The sequence below is a fragment of the Pelobates fuscus genome, chromosome 9 (assembly GCF_036172605.1).
Source record: "Pelobates fuscus isolate aPelFus1 chromosome 9, aPelFus1.pri, whole genome shotgun sequence".
In the NCBI taxonomy this organism is placed as follows: Eukaryota; Metazoa; Chordata; class Amphibia; order Anura; family Pelobatidae; genus Pelobates; species Pelobates fuscus.
The window spans coordinates 164986603-165006940 of NC_086325.1; the positions used below are offsets into that span (position 1 = coordinate 164986603).

General features: G+C 45.0%; 1 protein-coding gene across 3 annotated transcripts in view; it reads left to right on the plus strand.

The window, feature by feature from the left end:
• Positions 1 to 20338, plus strand: part of ABCA2 (ATP binding cassette subfamily A member 2) — a 123133-nt gene that overhangs the window by 50907 nt on the left and 51888 nt on the right. For all 3 annotated transcript variants that reach the window (XM_063432964.1, XM_063432965.1, XM_063432966.1), the window contains 10 exons: positions 2264 to 2449; positions 3630 to 3848; positions 4235 to 4566; positions 5233 to 5392; positions 10232 to 10360; positions 11567 to 11734; positions 15523 to 15619; positions 17941 to 18114; positions 18811 to 18913; positions 20018 to 20132. In XM_063432964.1, coding sequence (XP_063289034.1) covers positions 2264 to 2449; positions 3630 to 3848; positions 4235 to 4566; positions 5233 to 5392; positions 10232 to 10360; positions 11567 to 11734; positions 15523 to 15619; positions 17941 to 18114; positions 18811 to 18913; positions 20018 to 20132 — 1683 coding nt within the window. The remainder of the gene's footprint in view (positions 1 to 2263; positions 2450 to 3629; positions 3849 to 4234; positions 4567 to 5232; positions 5393 to 10231; positions 10361 to 11566; positions 11735 to 15522; positions 15620 to 17940; positions 18115 to 18810; positions 18914 to 20017; positions 20133 to 20338) is intronic.

A 20338-nucleotide genomic window follows, 5' to 3' on the forward strand; every position in this document is an offset into this window, starting at 1 on the left:
CACGCTGGACTACGCATTTGAAATGTAAGACCAAGCTGTCTTCCCGCTCCGGGATATTCAGCTACATCGCGGAGATTCATCCATACAGGACACTGTAGAGTTAGAGGGGGACGCAATGTATCTACATAAGGCACTGTGACCCACCAAGACAGCAGTACCACGCCAGAGTGCATGCTTCACCTGAGGTACCAAGGGGACCCCCACCAGCGAAAGCCACCACCTGCCGACCCCTAGTAAGCTGGGGCAGCCTGCAGCACTCACCCTGGCAATGGGACTCTGTATATCGGATCCATTCAAGGACGGTATGGCTCTGCCGAGCCGAGGCATTGGCTGACCGTGCTATGAGCCCTCGAGTGAGGTACCCATACCCCCATCGGCAGGGTTGTATTTACCACAAGGCAAAAAAGGCATTTGCCTAGGGCGGCACTTTCAGGGGGGGGTGCCAAAAATGCCACCCCAAGCTCCCAGACAAATACCTTGTTTGCCTCGTGTTCTGGGGCTGTCCACCTTACTGTGAGTGAGTGAGTATAGCTGTCAGTGTGTGTCTGTGAGTGAGAATGGGTGTGCCTGTGAGTGTGTGTCAGTGTTTGTATGTCATTTTATGTGTATCTGAGAGTGTGTGCCTGTCAGTGAGTGGGTGTGTCAGTGTGTGTCTGTCAGTAAAAGTGTGTGTTGGTTAAACAGTGTGTGCCAATGACTGTATGTGTGTGCCAATGACTGTATCTGTCAGTGACGTAAGTGTATATCAGAGAATGTATCAATGAGGGCATGTGTCTGTCAGTCAAAAAAATGGCCTTGACACGAATTGGGGGGGCAAATTTAGACTTTGGGGGTGCCCGAATTTAGTCATGCCTAGAGCAGCACAAATCCAAAATACACCACTGCCCATCGGGACTCACAGCCATACCCGGCTTGTCAGTGCCACAAGTGGCAAACATCATATGAAGTTCCCTTTTGCATAACCTATAACCTTAGCATGTAAATGTATACTGTGGTTCCCAACACTTACCCTTTATGCCAGTTTATATGCCGGTTATCTATGATTTATGTAGCCAGCTTACTGTCTTAATCAACGTTTAACCAAGAGTCAAACGCTAATAATCATAGCCTGTAATCTAAGCATGTAAATATATACTGTGGCTCACACTTCTTACCCTTGATGCCAGTTATACGCCAGTTGTCTAGAATTTATGTTGCCAGCTTACTGACATACTCAACGTTTAGCCACAAGTCAAACGTGAATAACCATAGCCTGTAATCTAAGCATGTAAATGTATATTGTGGTTCCACAATACTTACCCTTGATGTCAGTTACATACCAGTTGTCCATGATTAGTGATGCCAGCTCCTTGACATATTCAACGTTTAACCAAGAGTCAAGCATGAATAACCATGGCCTGTAATCTAAGCATGTAAATGTAAACTATGGCCTCACAATACTTACCCTTGATGTCAGTTTATAAGCCAGTTGTCTATGATTTATGTTGCCAGCTTACTGACATACTCAACGTTTAACCGAGTGTCAAGCATGCCTAAAATGAAAAATGTGCAGTTTAAACCTATGTTTCTTAACCCAAAATCGCAGGTATCTGCTGTTGTGGCAATACCGGCGTGTATGTATTCTCTATGCACACCAAAATAAAGAATAAAAAAAAAAAATAAGTAATTCTTGAATGATGCTAATTCTGAGACGCAATAATGAACAATATTGTATGAAAATATGTATATTTATTAAAGGGACATTTTAAGCACCAAATCAACTTTAACTTAATGAAGCCATTTGTGTGTATAGATCATGCCTCTAAAGTCTCATTACTCAATTCTCTGCCATTTTGGAGTTAAATCATTTTGTTTATTCACCCTTAGGCACACCTCGCTGCATGTGACTTACACAGCCTTCCTACACACTTCCTGTAAAGAGAGATCTAATGTGTAAATTTCCTGTATGGCACTTTTTTTTTTTTTTTTAAATTTAGAATTTCTTATCTCCTTCTAGACCATGCAGGAGCTTCCCGTGTGTGATTGATAACATGTAGTAGTCAATAGGCAATATACCTTGAGGTAAAACAATTCATGATTAAGTCAGTATGCATGCCAAATACTCCACATCTGGACAAATGGCAGTGATCTCTCTAACGAAAGAAGTAACAGAAGCTAATCTTTATTTTTCCGGCTAAAATTTTGTTTCTATATAGGAGATTCAATCATTAAAGCATTCATCTGAAGTGCCATTCTCTAATTTGTGACCTCTTTTGGTTTTCAGGGGAACATTCTTGGAAAATGGAAATCTTTAAAGGAAGGACTGATTAACAAGGCTCTGAAGGATCCACTGAAATCTTCTCGGCATAAAGTAGCACTACTTCAGCTTCTAACTTTGGCCCTTGGCCTTGCTGTCCCTAATAAATCGGAAGACAGCTATGATCCTCAGGTTGTGGTGAAGGAACTGGAGGTAACATTTTAATCCAGAGATCACGGCATTCCTTTCTTGAGATCATTACTCTCACAGAGACAAGTTAAAGGTTAGACAATCCAATAGAGGTCAAAGCATCCTAAAGAATTTTTAAAAAGTTCACTAAATGGTACAAATGGTACTGACATAGTTAAAGCTAGGGATGTGCATGATCCAGAAATTCGGTTCAGTTCGGTTTGGAAATTCTGGTAAGAAAAAAATGTGGCGCTTCCGAAATTCGGGACTTTGGCAAATCGGGACTTTGGAAATACGGAAAATCTTTAGGGCTCCCTAACCCTCCCTTAACCCTACCCTAACCCTACCCTAACCCTACCCTAACCCTACCCTAACCCTACCCTAACCCTACCCTAACCCTGTCATCATTCATGTAATTTTCCCCCTCTCTCTTTTTTTGCCACTTTTTAGAAATCCGAAGCACTCTTGCAATTCGGTTCGGCACTTCTGAAATTCAGGACCTCGGCACTTTGGACATTTGGAAGCATCCGAATGTCCGAATTGCCTGAAATTGTGGCCTACATGGGAAGGAGATTAAAAGGACTTCTAAAAAGCAGATAAAAATGTGGCTTTGTGTCTGTTTATGGGGTCACTGGTTTTGTTTTGATTGGACCTAGTTGGGGAAATCGAATTGTTAAAGTGACTCGGCCACCTTCTGTGGTCTTTGCCTATTTTGCAAAGACTTCCAACGATGGCTACACCGCTTGTATTGCAGTGTCTCAGGGGTGCAGTGAAGGTTAAAATTTGCCTAACCAAAAATTATTCCTCTCAGCCACCATGACCATGCAGTGGATCAACATGACCTTCATCTGCTTGGAGCCCATGAGCGTACAACACTGATGTCTATAGATGATCCCATTAGATCATGAGATCCTCCATAGAAAGAGTGTTTTTACCATCAGCCATCACTAGTGGGAAAATTACAAAATGTGTCAGCGGAAGCTCAAGTTTTGTCAGGTGTAGGAAAAATGCATAAGACTAAGTTGCCTCTACTTTACTTTATTATATTTTTTAACTGCGTTAAAAATATAATAAAGTAAAGTAGAAGCAACTTAGTGTAATTCCAACACACTCAATGTGAGTATTTTATAAAGATTTTATATTTTTGAAAACACCCGTTATTTGAGGGTAACCGAGCCGCTTTAAACCTGTACTTTTTCTCCAGGATATCCTCTTTACACCCTCTGCACTGGAAGCCCTCACTTGTGAAGGTAGTTTAGATGAGTTGGGAAGAATCCTCAGGGTCTCAGAAAAGACTCGACCACTTCTTTCTTCGTACCAAAGCATTGTATGTAACGGCACCAAACCAATACGCATGGACCACTTTCGGCAGCTTGCTGGGGAGCTGAAGGACCAAGTGGACGTATCCAAAACTGTTAGCAGTGTAAGTGACAATATCTCTCTCAATTCTATCTTATGTTGTTACATTATTTAACTTACACATATATAACACACAACTGTAATAAGGTTAAAATTATTTATCTTACTCTAATTAGCAGAGCGAGGTTGTGTTATAATGACCAGATGATGCTTGTATTCACTGACCTACTTTCCACAAGTAACCCGACAAAAAGTAACACTTTGACAACACGGATAATTAGAACAAATTAATTATTCATTTCAAAGTGTATACCAATGTTTTCCACACCACTAAATCTATTTATAACACAGTCACATATAACAAGCAATGATGTATAATGACATATAACAGAATGATAGCCCATAGTCTAGTCGTTATTAGGCCCCTAATTGTCCATTAATATGTTTCAGCTGCGTCTAGATGAGGTAAACACTACAGCAACTCAACACCACATGCGAGCCCTTCTCGAAGATCTGTTGGAAGTTGAGAAGATCTTGAAAGACGTGGACATCCTCTCGGGTCTGGCTAAACTTCTGCCCAAGGGAGCGTGTGCAAGCAAAACTCCACCAAACTCTGTGAACTCCACCAGTTGGAATAACAACTCTACAAGTAGCTCCAACTCCACTGCAGATGGTGAAGAAACCAAGAATCAGGGTGAAGATAAAGAGGACCCGCACAGCCAGTTCTCTGCCTTTGTTCAACTATGGGCAGGACTGCAGCCAATCCTGTGTGGCATCAACCGGTGAGCATCTGAGAGATTGAGACTTCTATGAAGGTGTAATTAAACCCTAACAGGCAGAGTACAGTAGGTAGACAATAACTGAAGCTTGGTTGCATTTTACAGTAAACACAGAGAAGTTGTTGCTTTATTTAAAAACAAATTGGACTTGGCTTGATAGGTTATTCACTAAAGTTAGAATTGAAAAAGGATTTAAAGGGAATTTCAAATTGAAAGTCAAAATTACCGAACTAGAAAAATTCTCGAACTCCGCTAGGCTTCCATATTGGCTTCTGTGGCTTTAAACTTGAATTTTAACGTTGGTGAATAACTCATAAGTTCTGACATTTTGTTCTTTGCTCAATAACGCAAAACTTTGAGCCATTTTTTTCTTCCTCCTATGGAGGCAAAGAATTAAAGTCTATCACTGCCTTCTTCTTGTGACAGAATATGACAGAATCCAAAGATTATATTTACAAATTTGATCTGACTAAAATTATATATATATTTCTCGGCAGCGATTTTGTACTCGGATGATATCACGATTAGATCCCTATTGCCATGGCAAAGATAATTCTATCATAGCTCCATAGCATGTCATGGGTTAGAAAATTCCCCCACGTCCAGCCTTTAAGCCAGCCAGCACGCTATATGGTGAGATTCTACCGGATTCTCCATGTCTATCCCTAGAACCATTGAGCCAGAGGCTCTGAAACAAGGAAATATGAGTTCACTGGGATTTACCAACAAAGAACAAAGGAACCTGGGGCTCCTCGTCCATCTAATGACCAGCAACCCTAAAATCCTCTACTCCCCAGTGGGCACTGAGGTTGACAAGGTCATTCGGAAGGTGAGATCTGTATTTTCAATTGTGATACTCTAGTAAAGGATTCTAGGTAATAAAATGCAAATGAGCACCTGTATTTAATTTTTATTTTTTTTACAGAGGTTCTCGCTGTGACCTCACTTATACAGTATTTGCATTGTTCTATGAAAATGACGGCAAACCCTAGAGGGCAGTTACTTATTGGCTACATTAAAATTGGCGCGTACAGCTGTCTGAGCATGATGGGAATTGTAGTCCATAAATACTTACACTCTGTCTAATCTTTACAATGACCCACTTGTCCACCGCTGACCTGCACACACCACCATCCTCCACACACCCTGGGGCAATCGCTCTTTCCAATCATTAAGTTTTATACATTTATTTTTAAAAGCAACTCATTACCTTTAATAATTAATGTCCTCTCAATGTATTAACGCACTTTCATTGTTATAGATCACCAGTTGACGATATATAATAAACATGTGTATCCTAGATAGATTTGTGTGTGTATGTATATATAAAACCTGAAACCGTGGGAGAGAATAAACAGACTCTGATCCAGTGTCAGACTCCAGAACTTGCCATTTACACAATAAATACTGGGATATTCGTTCAAATTCCCTGGCCAGAGCCTGGTCCTTTAGTGCGCCCCCTAGAGGGCTAAGAGAGCATTCTTGTCAAAACTTAAATTATTATGAAATCAGATAATGGGATTTTCATTTTATATCACTAACTAGAAGAGATTTATGGCATTTTTATTCTTCGTTTCACAAACAACATTACATTTACAGTTCTGTTTAAAATATGCTGAGTGATGTATACCGCATATTCCATATTTTTACAAAATATCCGGGATTTACTGTGGAAATGCAAAGTGTTCATTCCTTTTTCTAAACATGCACTCATTATTATTATTATTATTATTATTATTATTATTATTATTATTATTATTATTATTATATGTAATTGTGTATACAAGTCAGAGTTCCAAATTAGAACACTTGCAGCCAATAGCATAACATTTGCAGAAATGCTTCCTCCTATTGGCAGAGTGTATTTTGCCAGTGTGGTTGTTCACTAAACTTGGATTTAAAGGACCACTCTAGGCACCCAGACCACTTTAGCTTAATGAAGTGGTCTGGGTGCCAGGTCCTTCTAGGGTTAACCCATTTTTTTTATAAACATAGCAGTTTCAGAGAAACTGCTATGTTTGTGAATGGGTTAAGCCTTCCCCTATTTCCTCTAGTGGCTGTCTCATTGACAGCCGCTAGAGGCGCTTGCGTGATTCTCACTGTGAAAATCACAGTGAGAGCACGCAAGCGTCCATAGGAAAGCATTATGAATGCTTTCCTATGTGACCGGCTGAATGCGCGCGCAGCTCTTGCCGCGCGTGCGCATTCAGCCGACGGGGCGGAACGGAGGACGATCGGAGGCAGAGAGCTCCCCGCCCAGCGCTGGAAAAAGGTAAGTTTTACCCCTTTTCCCCTTTCCAGAGCCAGGCGGGAGGGGGACCCTGAGGGTGGGGGCACCTTCAGGGCACTATAGTGCCAGGAAAACGAGTACCGTATATACTCGAGTATAAGCCGAGTTTTTCAGCCCATTTTTTGGGCTGAAAAACCCCAACTCGGCTTATACTCGAGTCAGAGTCTGTATTATGGCAATTTGCATTGCCATAATACAGACTGGGGGGAGAGGGGGGCTGGCAGAGCTGTACTTACCTCTCCTGCAGCTCCTGTCAGCTCTCTCCTCCTCCGCGCCGTCCGGTCAGCACCTCGGTCAGCTCCCAGTGTAAGTCTCGCGAGAGCCGCGGCTCTCGCGAGATTTACACTGGGAGCTGACAGAAGAGCAGAACGGACGGCGCGGAGGAGGAGAGAGCTGACAGGAGCTGCAGAACAGGTAAGTTACAGCTCTGCCAGCCCCTCTCCCCCCCACTGAACTGCCACTGGACCACCAGGGAAGGAGAGCCCCCCTCCCTGCCATGTATCAAGCAGGGAGGGGGGACTAAAAATATAAATAAAATAAGAAATAATAATCAAAAAAGAATAATAATAAAATAAAAATTAATAACAACAAAAAAAAGGGGTATAAGGACCACTATGGGAGGGGGGGGGTGGGTTAAGGACCACTATGGGAGGGAGGGGGGTATAAGGACCACTATGGGAGGGGGGGGTGGGTTAAGGACCACTATGGGAGGGGGGGGGTATAAGGACCACTATGGGAGGGGGGGGGGGTATAAGGACCACTATGGGAGGGAGGTGGGTATAAGGACCGCTATGGGAGGGAGGGGGGGGGTATAAGGACCACTATGGGAGGGAGGGGGGTATAAGGACCACTATGGGAGGGGGGGGTGGGTTAAGGACCACTATGGGAGGGAGGTGGGTATAAGGACCGCTATGGGAGGGAGGGGGGGGGTATAAGGACCACTATGGGAGGGGGGGTGGGTTAAGGACCACTATGGGAGGGGGGGGGGGGGGGGTTAAGGACCACTATGGGAGGGAGGTGGGTATAAGGACCGCTATGGGAGGGAGGGGGGGGTATAAGGACCACTATGGGAGGGGGGGCGGTGGGTTAAGGACCACTATGGGAGGGAGGGGGGTATAAGGACCACTATGGGAGGTGGGGGGTATAAGGACCACTATGGGAGGGGGGGGGGTATAAGGACCACTATGGGAGGGAGGTGGGTATAAGGACCGCTATGGGAGGGAGGGGGGGGTATAAGGACCACTATGGGAGGGGGGGGGTATAAGGACCACTATGGGAGGGAGGGGGGTAGAAGGACCACTATGGGAGGGGGGGTGGGTTAAGGACCACTATGGGAGGGAGGTGGGTATAAGGACCGCTATGGGAGGGAGGGGGGGGGTATAAGGACCACTATGGGAGGGGGGGTGGGTTAAGGACCACTATGGGAGGGGGGGGGGTGGGTTAAGGACCACTATGGGAGGGAGGTGGGTATAAGGACCGCTATGGGAGGGAGGGGGGGGTATAAGGACCACTATGGGAGGGGGGGGTATAAGGACCACTATGGGAGGGAGGGGGGGGGATAAGGACCACTATGGGAGGGAGGGGGGGTATAAGGACCACTATGGGAGGGAGGGGGTGGGATAAGGACCACTATGGGAGGGAGGGGGTGGGATAAGGACCACTATGGGAGGGAGGTGGGTATAAGGACCACTATGGGAGGGGGTGGTATAAGGACCACTATGGGAGGGAGGGGGGGTATAAGGACCACTATGGGAGGGGGGGTATAAGGACCACTATGGGAGGGAGGGGGTATAAGGACCACTATGGGAGGGAGGGGGGGGATAAGGACCACTATGGGAGGGGGTGGGATAAGGACCACTATGGGAGGGAGGGGGGTATAAGGACCACTATGGGAGGGAGGGGGGGTATATGGACCACTATGGGAGGGATGGGGGGGGATAAGGAACACTATGGGAGGGAGAAGGGGGATAAGGACCACTATGAGAGGGAGGGGGTGGGATAAGGACCACTAGGGGAGGGGAGGGTAAGGACCACTAGGGGAGTGGTGAGTCAGGACCACTGGGGGGGGGGGTGAAGGAACACGGGGGTGGGGAGGTAAGGACCGCTGAGGGAGGAGGAGGGGAAGTCAGGACATATGGGGGGGGGAGGGGGCGGCAAAATGTTTTTTGCCTACGGCGGCAAATATCCTTGCACCGGCCCTGCACACACTGCATTCACACACACACTGCATTCATGCACACACACACTGCATTCATGCACACACACACTGCATTCATGCACACACACACTGCACTCATACACACACTGCACTCATACACACACGCTGCACTCATACACACACACATACGCACACACTGCATTCATTATACACACACTGTAAATAAATATTCAATTAATATATTTTTTTAGGATCTAATTTTATTTAGAAATTTACCAGTAGCTGCTGCATTTCCCACCCTAGTCTTATACTCGAGTCAATAAGTTTTCCCAGTTTTTTGGGATAAAATTAGGGGCCTCGGCTTATATTCGGGTCGGCTTATACTCGAGTATATACGGTATGTTTTCCTGGCACTAGAGTGGTCCTTTAACCCCTTAAGGACCAAACTTCTGGAATAAAAGGGAATCATGACATGTCACACATGTCATGTGTCCTTAAGGGGTTAAGAAGATTTGGGGAGAATAAAATGCAAATTTTAGACACAAATATTGCAATTCCCTTCTCAATTCTCCAGAGCTTCCATTTTGGTGGACAGAGCCTGTACCTGTAATCTGTGATCAACCCGTACCCGACAGCGTGGTATTAACCTTACACACAGATAACATCCCAGAAGAATACCTCCCAAGTGTCCCTATTCAGAGAGACAGTCCCTATTTTGGGCCCAAATCTCTCTGTCCCTCTTTTCTCTCCTAATTTCCCTATTGTCTAGGAGCTCCATATTGTTGGTGTGTCTGAGTATATAACAGCACTCTACAGCAATAAGGACGTCCAGTATTGTTTAGACGACCAAAAGTCGTCTAAGAAGCCGGAAGTCCCTCTAGTGGCTGTCTGGCAGACAGGCACTAGAGGAGGACTTAGCACTGCAAGGTAATTATTGCAGTTTATAAAAACTGCAATAATTACACTTGCAGGGTTAAGGGTGATGGGAGTTGACACCCAGATCACTTTAATGAGCTGAAGTGGTCTGGGTTCCTGGAGTGTTCCTTTAAAGGACCCTGTTTGTGCCATCCCAGAGACCGTGCAGGCAGTGCGCTTCGGGCTTTCGCAGGGTATTCCATCCATCCTTATTCCTCTCTAGCAGCAGGTTCTGACATTTCTACAATCCGTTTCATCGCCAATTCAGGTTCGCTACTAGCATTTATTACAATCTCTTGTTTCAGGCAAACGAGACCTTTGCTTTTGTGGGGAACGTGACCCAATACGCGCGGATGTGGATGAATATTTCTGCGGAGATACGAGGCCTGCTGGAGGACGGTATACTGCAGCAGGGAATTCAGAGATTACAGCAGGTATAGTGAGAGCACCCAGATTTATTGTCCAACGCATCTTATCAACACATTTTAATGGCCGTTTACTGAATCTGTGCTTGTTTTATAGAAGGGGACACAATTACTATTTAATAGGGAACTGTGGTAGAGTATAATGATATCTGCTACTTTGTAAGATTGAAATATCCCTAGCCTGAAACCAGGTGTAGGAAACTTGCGGTACTCCAAATGTTGTGGACTACATCTCCCTAGATACTTTGCCATTATTATGGCTGTAAGAGCATTATAGGACATGTAGTCCACAACATTTAGTGTGCTAAAGGTAGCCTACCCCTGATCTAGACATTTCCTGCAATATTCTGCCCACAGTATCTCCCCGTCCTTTCACTCAGCAGAAAGCAGGTGCAATGAGGTTGTGGCACACAAAGCCTGCATGCTAGCAGCCCAGGGACTATTGTTTCTCTGCCCCCCTTGCCAGACCTCTGGTGGGCTGCTGTATTAAGGGACTATAGACATTACAAATCTGCAATATAAGAGATAACACATCTCAACGCACCAAACGTTTGAGCATTTCAGTGAGAAACACACATGCAGGGTTAATTTCCCAGTCTGGATATTCTGTCTTACAATTTTCATTTAACTTTGAATTCCCACCAATTAACACTTTAATGAATAACCCTGACAGAGTACGCCAGAATGATCTTTCACCCAACCTTCTGTGTAAAGCTGAATTAAACCGAACAGGTACAGAAAAGGGAACCTGGTTTGGCAGCAGACTGCACAAATGATTTTATTCCATATTTCCCTGGAGGGGGAAGAATAGTCCTCAGAACATTTTTTTTGTGCATACATTCTTGTCCTCCTGACTGTCCATCCTTACCAAAGACCAACCATAGAGTCGGTCTACAGTAACTGTAGTACGTAAATGAACATTATTTATTGTATAGTTTCTGGTTTCTACTTTGTATCAGTGTGAATAAAGTTCCTGTAGTTACTCTAGTTTGCTCTTCCTTTTGTGATGTGATGATGTATTTGCTGGCCAGCCACTTCACAAGAATGGGTTTTCCAGCAATATATCATGTTTACGTCAATGAGAGTTTGTTGGGTTCAGATGCATTTACCATGAGACTGTCCATAGACCTATCGGGAGCATATTCATACAATATCTGAAACACATCTCTTGCCATCTGTGTCACTTTCACGCTGTCCGATTTCATTTCCTTCCAGTTTACAAGCGATCTACAGAAGCATCCTGAGCTGGTGAATGGCACAGACAGTGAACTCTTGCACAGAGTAATTAATGCCAACTTCTCCATGCCCAATGCCAGCACCTTGCTACAGCAGTTAGACACCATCGATAACGCAGCTTGTGGCTGGACGCATTTCATGTCTAAGGTGAGTGGGCCTTTACTTCTTAGAGTACGAAGGTTGCAAATAGACATGTGCAATTCGTTTCGGTCTGAATATGTATTCGGACGAATTTCAGACAATTCGGACATTCGGGTACTTCTGAATGTCCGAATTGCCGAAGTTCCGAAATTACCGAATTTCCGAAGTGCCGAAGTTCCGAAGCACAGTATTGCCTAAGTACTAAATACTTACCCAGTGAAAGAAGAAGAATGTTACATTGTAAATCATTTTAAATAAAAAGTATACAAACATAGACAGGATTCAGCTGTAAGCATTTGCAACACTTACAACAATCAAGTAACATACATTCATATAAAATGTAAGTTACTTGGCCAGTCAATGTAATGACCGGAATGAATAAGTAGATAACTCCCTAATTCCCACGGTATTAGGGAGCTATCTACTAAAAGGCTGAAAGACCTAAATTGGTCCGTGGCCCCCACCCCTGAGCGGTGGTTGGGGGCCCTAATGTATAAAATTAGGGGGGGACCTATTGTCCTCCCCCCGGGCCCCCACCCCTGAGAGGTGGGTGGGGGCCCTAAATTATAATAAGGGGGGGCCGAATGTCCTCCCCCTGGCCCCCACCCCTGTGTGGTGGGTGGGGGCCCTAAATTATAATAAGGGGGGACCTAATGTCCTCCCCCTGGCCCCCACCCTGGGTGGGTGGGGGCCCTACAGTAAAATAAGGGGGGACCTAATGTCCTCCCCCTTGCCCCCACCCCTGAGCAGTGGGTGGGGGCCCTAAATACTAATAAGGGGGGACCTAATTTCCTCCCCCCAGCCCCCACACTGGGTGGGTGGGGGCCCTACAGTAAAACAAGGGTGGGGGACCTAAGGTCCTCCCCCCTGGCCCCCACCCCTGAGCGGCAGGTGGGGGCCCTAAATACTAATAAGGGGGGACCTAATATCCTCCCCCCTGGCCCCCACACTGGGTGGGTGGGGGCCCTACAGTAAAAAAAGGTGGGGGACCTAAGGTCCTCCCCCCTGGCCCCCACCCCTGATCGGCAGGTGGGGCCCTAAATACTAATAAGGGGGGGGACCTAATGTCCTCCCCCGGCCCCCACCCCTGAGCGGCGGGTGGGGGCCCTAAATTGAAATAAGAGGGGGGAGGGCTAGTGTCCTCCCCCCTGGCCCCCACCCCTCAGAGGTAAGGGGGGGATCTAAGGTCCTCCCCCTGCCCCCACTCCTGAGCGGCGGGTTGGGGCCCTAAAAAAAATCCCCCCAGGTGACTAGGGGTCCCCAAACCCCTAGTCACCCCCTCCCCCCCAATAAAAATTATCCCCCTACCTACACCCCTCACCCTAAAAACTAATGAGGGGGGGACCTTTAACTAAGTACCTGTAAACAAAAAATAAAACGTACCATTCGATATTTTCTTTCTTCTAAAATCTTCTTTTTTCAGCCCCCAAAAAGGCCAAATAAAAAACCATAATAACCGACGCAATTATAAAAAAAAAAACGAGCACTAAAAAATATAATCCTTCTTCAGCTGGCGAGGGCTCCGCGCAGACTGAGCTCTGCATGGCGGGGGAAGGCTTATAAAGCCTTGCCCCGCCCTGCAATTAGGCTCAGAGCACTCTGATTGGTGGGTTTAAGCCATCCAATCAGAGTGCTCTGACAGGTAAATGAAGAGACTGACAGGTAAGTCTCTACATTTACCTGTCACAGCACTCTGGTTGGTTTGAAATCCACCAATCAGAGTGCTCTGTGTCATTTTACACAGCGTGGGAAAGTTCTTTGGAATTTTCCCACGCTGTGTAATTTGACTCATAACTCTCTGATTGGTTACTTAATCCACCAATCAGAGTTAAAGGCCCCCCCTCATTAGTTTTTAAGGTGAGGGGGTAGGTAGGGGGATAATTTTTATTGGGGGGGAGGGGGTGACTAGGGGTTTGGGGACCCCTAGTCACCTGGGGGAGGGCATTTATTTTAGGGCCCCCACCCGCCGCTCAGGTGTGGGGGCCAGGGGGGAGGACATTAGGTCCCCCCCTTATTAGTATTTAGGGCCCCCACCCACCGCTCAGGGGTGGGGGCCAGGGGGGAGGACATTAGGTCCCCCCCTTATTAGTATTTAGGGCTCCCACCCGCCGCTGAGGGGTGGGGGCCAGGGGGAGGACACTAGGTCCCCCCTTATTACAATTTAGGGCCCCCACCCACCGCTCACGGGTGGGGGCCAGGGGGGAGGACATTAGGTTCCCCCCTTATTAATATTTAGGGCCCACACCCGCCGCTCAGGGGTGGGGGCCAGGGGGAGGACATTAGGTCCCCCCCTTATTTTACTGTAGGGCCCCCACCCACCGCTCAGGGGTGGGGGCCAGGGGGGAGGACATTAGGTCCCCCCCTTATTATAATTTAGGGCCCCAACCCACCACTCAGGGGTGGGGGCCAGGGGGGAGGACATTAGGTCCCCCCTTATTAATATTTAGGGCCCACACCCGCCGCTCAGGGGTGGGCGCCAGGGGGGAGGACCTTAGGTCCCCCCCCTTATTTTACTGTAGGGCCCCCACCGACCGCTCAGGGGTGGGGGCCGGGGGGAGCACATTAGGTCCCCCCCTTATTCTGACTTAGGGCCCCCACTGGCCGCTCAGGGGTGGGGGCCAGGGGGGGGACAATAGTTCCCCCCCATTATTTTACATTAGGGCCCCCACCCACCGCTCAGGGGTGGGGGCCACGGGCTCAGGTGGGGGGAACTGTTTAATAGACATGCCCCTACTCACTCACTGCTCACTGTTTAATAGACATGCCCCTACTCGCGGTATAGCGAGTAGGGGCAAAATTTACTAATACTAAGTAATTTTTACTTAGTATTAGTAAATTTGTCTGAAAGACTAGTTTAGGTCTTTCAGCCTTTTGGTAGATAACTCCCTAATACCGTGGGAATTAGGGAGTTATCTACCAAGCGGCTGCAAGAGAAGTCCCGAGGTGCCGAAGTCCCAAAATTCCGAAATGCCGAAGTTCTGAAATTTCGAAGTTGGCGAAGTTGCCGAAGTTGCCGAAGTTGCCGAAGTGTCGAAGTGTCGAAGTGTCGAAGTGTCGAAGTGTCGAAGTGTCGAAGTGTCGAAGTGTCGAAGTGTCGAAGTGTCGAAGTGTCGAAGTGTCGAAGTGTCGAAGTGTCGAAGTGTCGAAGTGTCGAAGTGTCGAAGTGTCGAAGTGTCGAAGTGTCGAAGTGTCGAAGTGTCGAAGTGTCGAAGTGTCGAAGTGTCGAAGTGTCGAAGTGCCGAAGTGCCGAAGTGTCGAAGTGCCGAAGTCGCGAAGTCGACGAATTTCCGAAGTTCCGAAGTGCTGAAGTTCCGAAGTCTTGAAGTGCCAAATTGCCGAAGTCCCGAATTGCGAAAATCCCGAATTTTGGAATGCCGAACCGAAAATTTTCCCCATGCACATGCCTAGTTGCAAAGCTCCCATTAATATAGTTAGAACAAGATACACTGAGACAGCAGGAAATTTTGAACGTTCTCAAAGCCGCTTAACATTTATCTTTTCCACACCATAAATTCCCATAATGGATCCAGTAGCAGCGGGAGACCCCAAAGTCCTGGGGCCCAGTCAACAAGATACGGAACAGGCACACAGGAATCGTGTCCAAGCAGGCTTTAATCGGATCTAAGAATTGCTAATTTCATGGTCCTAGAGGACCCTGTTCTAGGTGCAACTCTTTAGCAATATAGATTAGCGGTCTCCAGAGGGCAGCTTCCGGTTAGGATTATGGTTTTTTTTTTTTGAGTAAACAATTCCCCAAAAATCTGTACTAAAACGAAATTTCTCTCTCTCCCAAGGTAAGCGTGGACATCTTTAAAGGGTTTGCGAACGAGGACAGTATCGTCAACTATACATTGAACCAGGCATATCAGGATAACGTCACAGTGTTTGCTAGTGAGTGACACATTGACTACAATATACAATAGAACAGGAAAGGAAAACCTCTAAAAACACAAAATGCACGTGCATTGACAATGTCCTTAAACAAACGTTTTGTTTCCTCTTGTGTTAATATATTTCTGATTGAGCATGATTTTTTTCCCCCCAACTGCCTGAATTTCTGTTGCATTCTTTACGTTGTTGTCAGCTACATTGTATTGTGTGAAGCAAGAAGCAATGTGAGAACCGATTAACTGGCTCCTCCAGTCTATTGACACATAGAAATAGTTCATTTTTTTGAATTTTTAATTCTCAATCCAAAGAATGTACAGCATGACATTCACAACAAATACAGTATCAAATATCATACCATAGGTTAATACATACAGAATCATGGGACTGCGGGACATTATAACAGTAAAACCAAATATTACCCTACATATCGCACGGTGAAAAAGTGCAAAAGAGGACGACAGTTCCCATAAAGGAATATATAGCCGACATGTAAACATTTCTAAAGATAAACAGACTCTCTGATGCCACATTTCACTGCCATCTTTGCAAATCTCATCTCGATGGAGCGATCATTCTGATTTTGGTTCAAGTTTGAAAGATTATTTCCCTCTGGTGATTTATTTTGTCCCTGTTGTTAGATCTGATCTGTAATGCTCAGAAAGGTAGTGAGCGATTACTATCATAACATTTAAGAAGTGAGTGTCTAATAAGATACAGTTTGGGCCAACAAGGCAGTGTGAGGCACAAGTCCAATAAATAAACTATTTTGAACATATATAAGTTAGCGAATGTTGTGCCCATTCACAAGAAAGGTAGTAGAGAGGAGTTGGGCAACTATAGGCCAGTAAGCCTTACTTCAGTAGTGGGGAAAGTGATGGAAACCATGTTAAAGGATAGGATTGTTCGACATCTAAAAACACATGGATTTCAAGATCAGAGACAACATGGGTTTACTTCAGGGAGATCATGCCAAACTAATCTTATTGATTTTTTTTATTGGGTAACTAAAATTATAGATCAGGGTGGTGCAGTAGACATTGCTTACCTCGATTTCAGTAAGGCTTTTGACACTGTTGCACATAGAAGGTTCATCAATAAACTGCAATCTTTAAGTTTGGATTCCAATATTGTTGAATGGGTGAGGCAGTGGCTGAGTGACAGGCAACAGAGGGTTGTAGTCAATGGACTATATTCGAAGCTTGGGCTTGTCACCAGTGGGGTACCTCAGGGATCTGTACTTGGACCCATTCTCTTTAATATTTTATTAGTGATATTGCAGAAGGTCTTGATGGTAAGGTATGTCTTTTTGCAGATGATACTAAGATATGTAACAGGGCTGATGTTCCAGGAGGGATAAGCCAAATGGCTAATGATTTAGGTAAACTAGAAAAATGGTCAGAGTTGTGGCAACTGACATTTAATGTGGATAAGTGCAAGATAATGCATCTTGGACGTAAAAACCCAAGGGCAGAGTACAGAATATTTGAGAGTCCTAACTTCAACTTCTGAGGAAAGGGATTTAGGGGAGAATGCTTGGTTGTATAGGGAGAGGCATTAGCAGTAGAAAGAGGGAAGGGCTCATGCCATTGTACAGAACACTGGTGAGACCTCACTTGGAATATTGTACGCAGTACTGGAGACCGTATCTCCAGAAGGATATTGATACCTTAGAGAGAGTTCAGAGAAGGGCTACTAAACTGGTTCATGGATTGCAGGATAAAACTTACCAGGAAAGGTTAAAGGATCTTAACATGTATAGCTTGGAGGAAAGACGAGACAGGGGGGATATGATAGAAACATTTAAATACATAAAGGGAATCAACACAGTAAAGGAGGAGACTATATTTAAAAGAAGAAAAACAACCACAACAGGAGACATAGTCTTAAATTAGAGGGGCAAAGGTTTAAAAATAATACCAGGAAGTATTACTTTACTGAGAGGGTAGTGGATGCATTGAATAGCCTTCCAGCTGAAGTGGTAGTGGTTAACACAGTAAAGGAGTTTAAGCATGCGTGGGATAGGCATAAGGCTATCCTAACTATAAGATAAGGCCAGGGACTAATGAAAGTATTTAGAAAATTGGGCAGACTAGATGGGCCGAATGGTTCTTATCTGCCGTCACATTCTATGTTTCTATAATATTTATCAAATGTGCAGTTTTCTTTATTCTCAGTTTATTTGGGGAGCTGTCTTTCTGTGTCCTCTCAGCTTTTACTTCGCATTAACATAATTTACTGTGGGGGTCTGCACACCTCTGTGCCCAAGAAAGGGTTAAACACTCATTCTATTAGTTTAATATTTCTTCTCTCCTGACTTACAGGTGTGATCTTTCAGACGCGCCCAGATGGCTCGCTTCCTCCGCACGTTATGTACAAGATAAGACAAAACTCCAGCTTTACGGAGAAGACAAATGAAATCCGCCGGGCATATTGGCGCCCTGGACCTAATACTGGCGGACGTTTCTACTTCCTGTATGGCTTTGTTTGGATACAAGGTAAATATTGTGCACTCACCTGTCATGGTCCATCACTTTGTTATCAAACCTGTGACATTACTCTTACTCGCAAATCCTAACCTTATCTGTGATTATCTGTGAGGCGTTCATCAGTCGGAAAGGGTTAACGGTCAGCCTTGTGGGCTTTAGTTTGGATGTTGGGTATAAATACTGTATAAACCCTCCAAATTTCACCCCTGTGTTTACTTCTAAAAAATGCAGGGCACGGGGTCAGAACTGTCTTGTTTGTTTGTTTTTTTACATTTTTTAAATGCCCAGGAGAAATTATCTGAATAATTGCATACTATTTGAGATTTATATATAATTATTCCCACAGTGCATTTCAACGGCGTAGTCAGACACACAGACATGTAGTACTGTCTGCATAGCATTAGTCAATCAACCCTCTAGGGCAGGCTTCCCCAAACTCCGGCCCTCCAGATGTTGCTGAACTACAACTCCCATGATTCTATGAATGAAACAGATAGGCAGAGAATCATGGGAGTTGTATTTCAGCAATATCTGGAGGGCCGGAGTTTGGGGAAGCCTGCTCTAGGGTTACTGATGTCACTGAACTGCAAACCCAGTATCCAGCCACTTTAAGAATATTGGGAGTTGTAGATCTGCGACCGCAACTTGGCTAGCTTGGGTATCAGAAATGATTCATGGTGCCATCTTTATAACCCTTCCTTGCAGATATGATGGAACGAGCCATTATCAACACTATTGTGGGTCATGATGTGGTGGAACCTGGGAACTATGTCCAGATGTTTCCGTACCCGTGTTACACACGTGATGAGTAAGTACAATAGGAATACAACAAAAACAGAGAATATGGGAACATGATAAACCTCATGGCACAGTGAGCACGGGGTACTTGTCTGGATTACCCTTAAGGCTTAGTAAGAGACAAGTTAATGCATTGCAACAAAAACTGAGATTATGATAACTCCGATACACCTCTGGGCACAGTGAGCATGGGGTCCATGTCTGGATTACCCTTAAAGCTTAGTAAGAGCCAAGTTAATGCATTGCAACAAAAACTGAGAATATGATAACTCCGATACACCTCTGGGCACAGTGAGCACGGGGTCCATGTCTGAATTACCCTTAAGGCTTAGTAAGAGCCAAGTTAATGCATTGCAACAAAAACTGAGATTATGATAACTCCGATACACCTCTGGGCACAGTGAGCATGGGGTCCATGTCTGGATTACCCTTAAAGCTTAGTAAGAGCCAAGTTAATGCATTGCAACAAAAACTGAGAATATGATAACTCTGAGAATGGGAAAAAGCTTACAGAAACTCAGTAGTTTACCCTTCGATTAGACCCCGCTCAGGTCTCACTAATGTTTTTGCTCACTTCTGCCATTACAAAGAGAACCTATACTATTTGCATATCAGACTGATCCCACCCATAAAGACAGTCCAGAGCTAAAATGCCAGCAAGTTCTCTCTGCACGAGAGATACTGCTATCCCAGACGATCATTTTGTCTTTCCTTGGAACATGCCAGCGAGGTGTAGCTGATACCCCTCTAGGCACGAGAGGAATACAAGAACGGCTTCCATATATTTATATTAATATTGTGGTTTAGCCAACACTGGCCTCCAAGATCAATGGAAATACAAAGTTCTCTAGAAAAATAGGCTATTCTCCTTCCTGTATGTTACAACCGGTATCTCCCAGCACTAGTAGATCATAGAACATACACTCACATTAAACCTTACAGCAACTCGCAATTACAAATCTAGAGAGTAATATTGCAGTTTGATAACTTGTTACCAGTTGTAAAATTACAAAACGTTTCTAAGAAGTGTAAATGATTCACTGAGCAATCTCCATAGCAAGAACAATTTGCTATTTGTTTTAAATATCCTGACGCCCGTTTCGTTCCTGTCTAGCTTCCTGTTTGTAATCGAACACATGATGCCACTGTGCATGGTCATATCGTGGGTCTATTCCGTGGCCATGATGATCCAGCATATTGTGGCTGAGAAGGAGCATCGCCTCAAGGAGGTAATATAGACACATGTAACTTGTGTTAAGCTCTCATGTCATAAAAAATATAGAAATATCAAATTCTTCATAACTGCTTGGCCCCAAGACTGGACGTGATCAGTATGCGTGTTATAAAGTGACACGTTCTGTTTATAGTGTACTTATAGTGCATATTGTCATAAATTACCACTGGGTTAAAAGATGACCGTAATATAAGTTCAAGG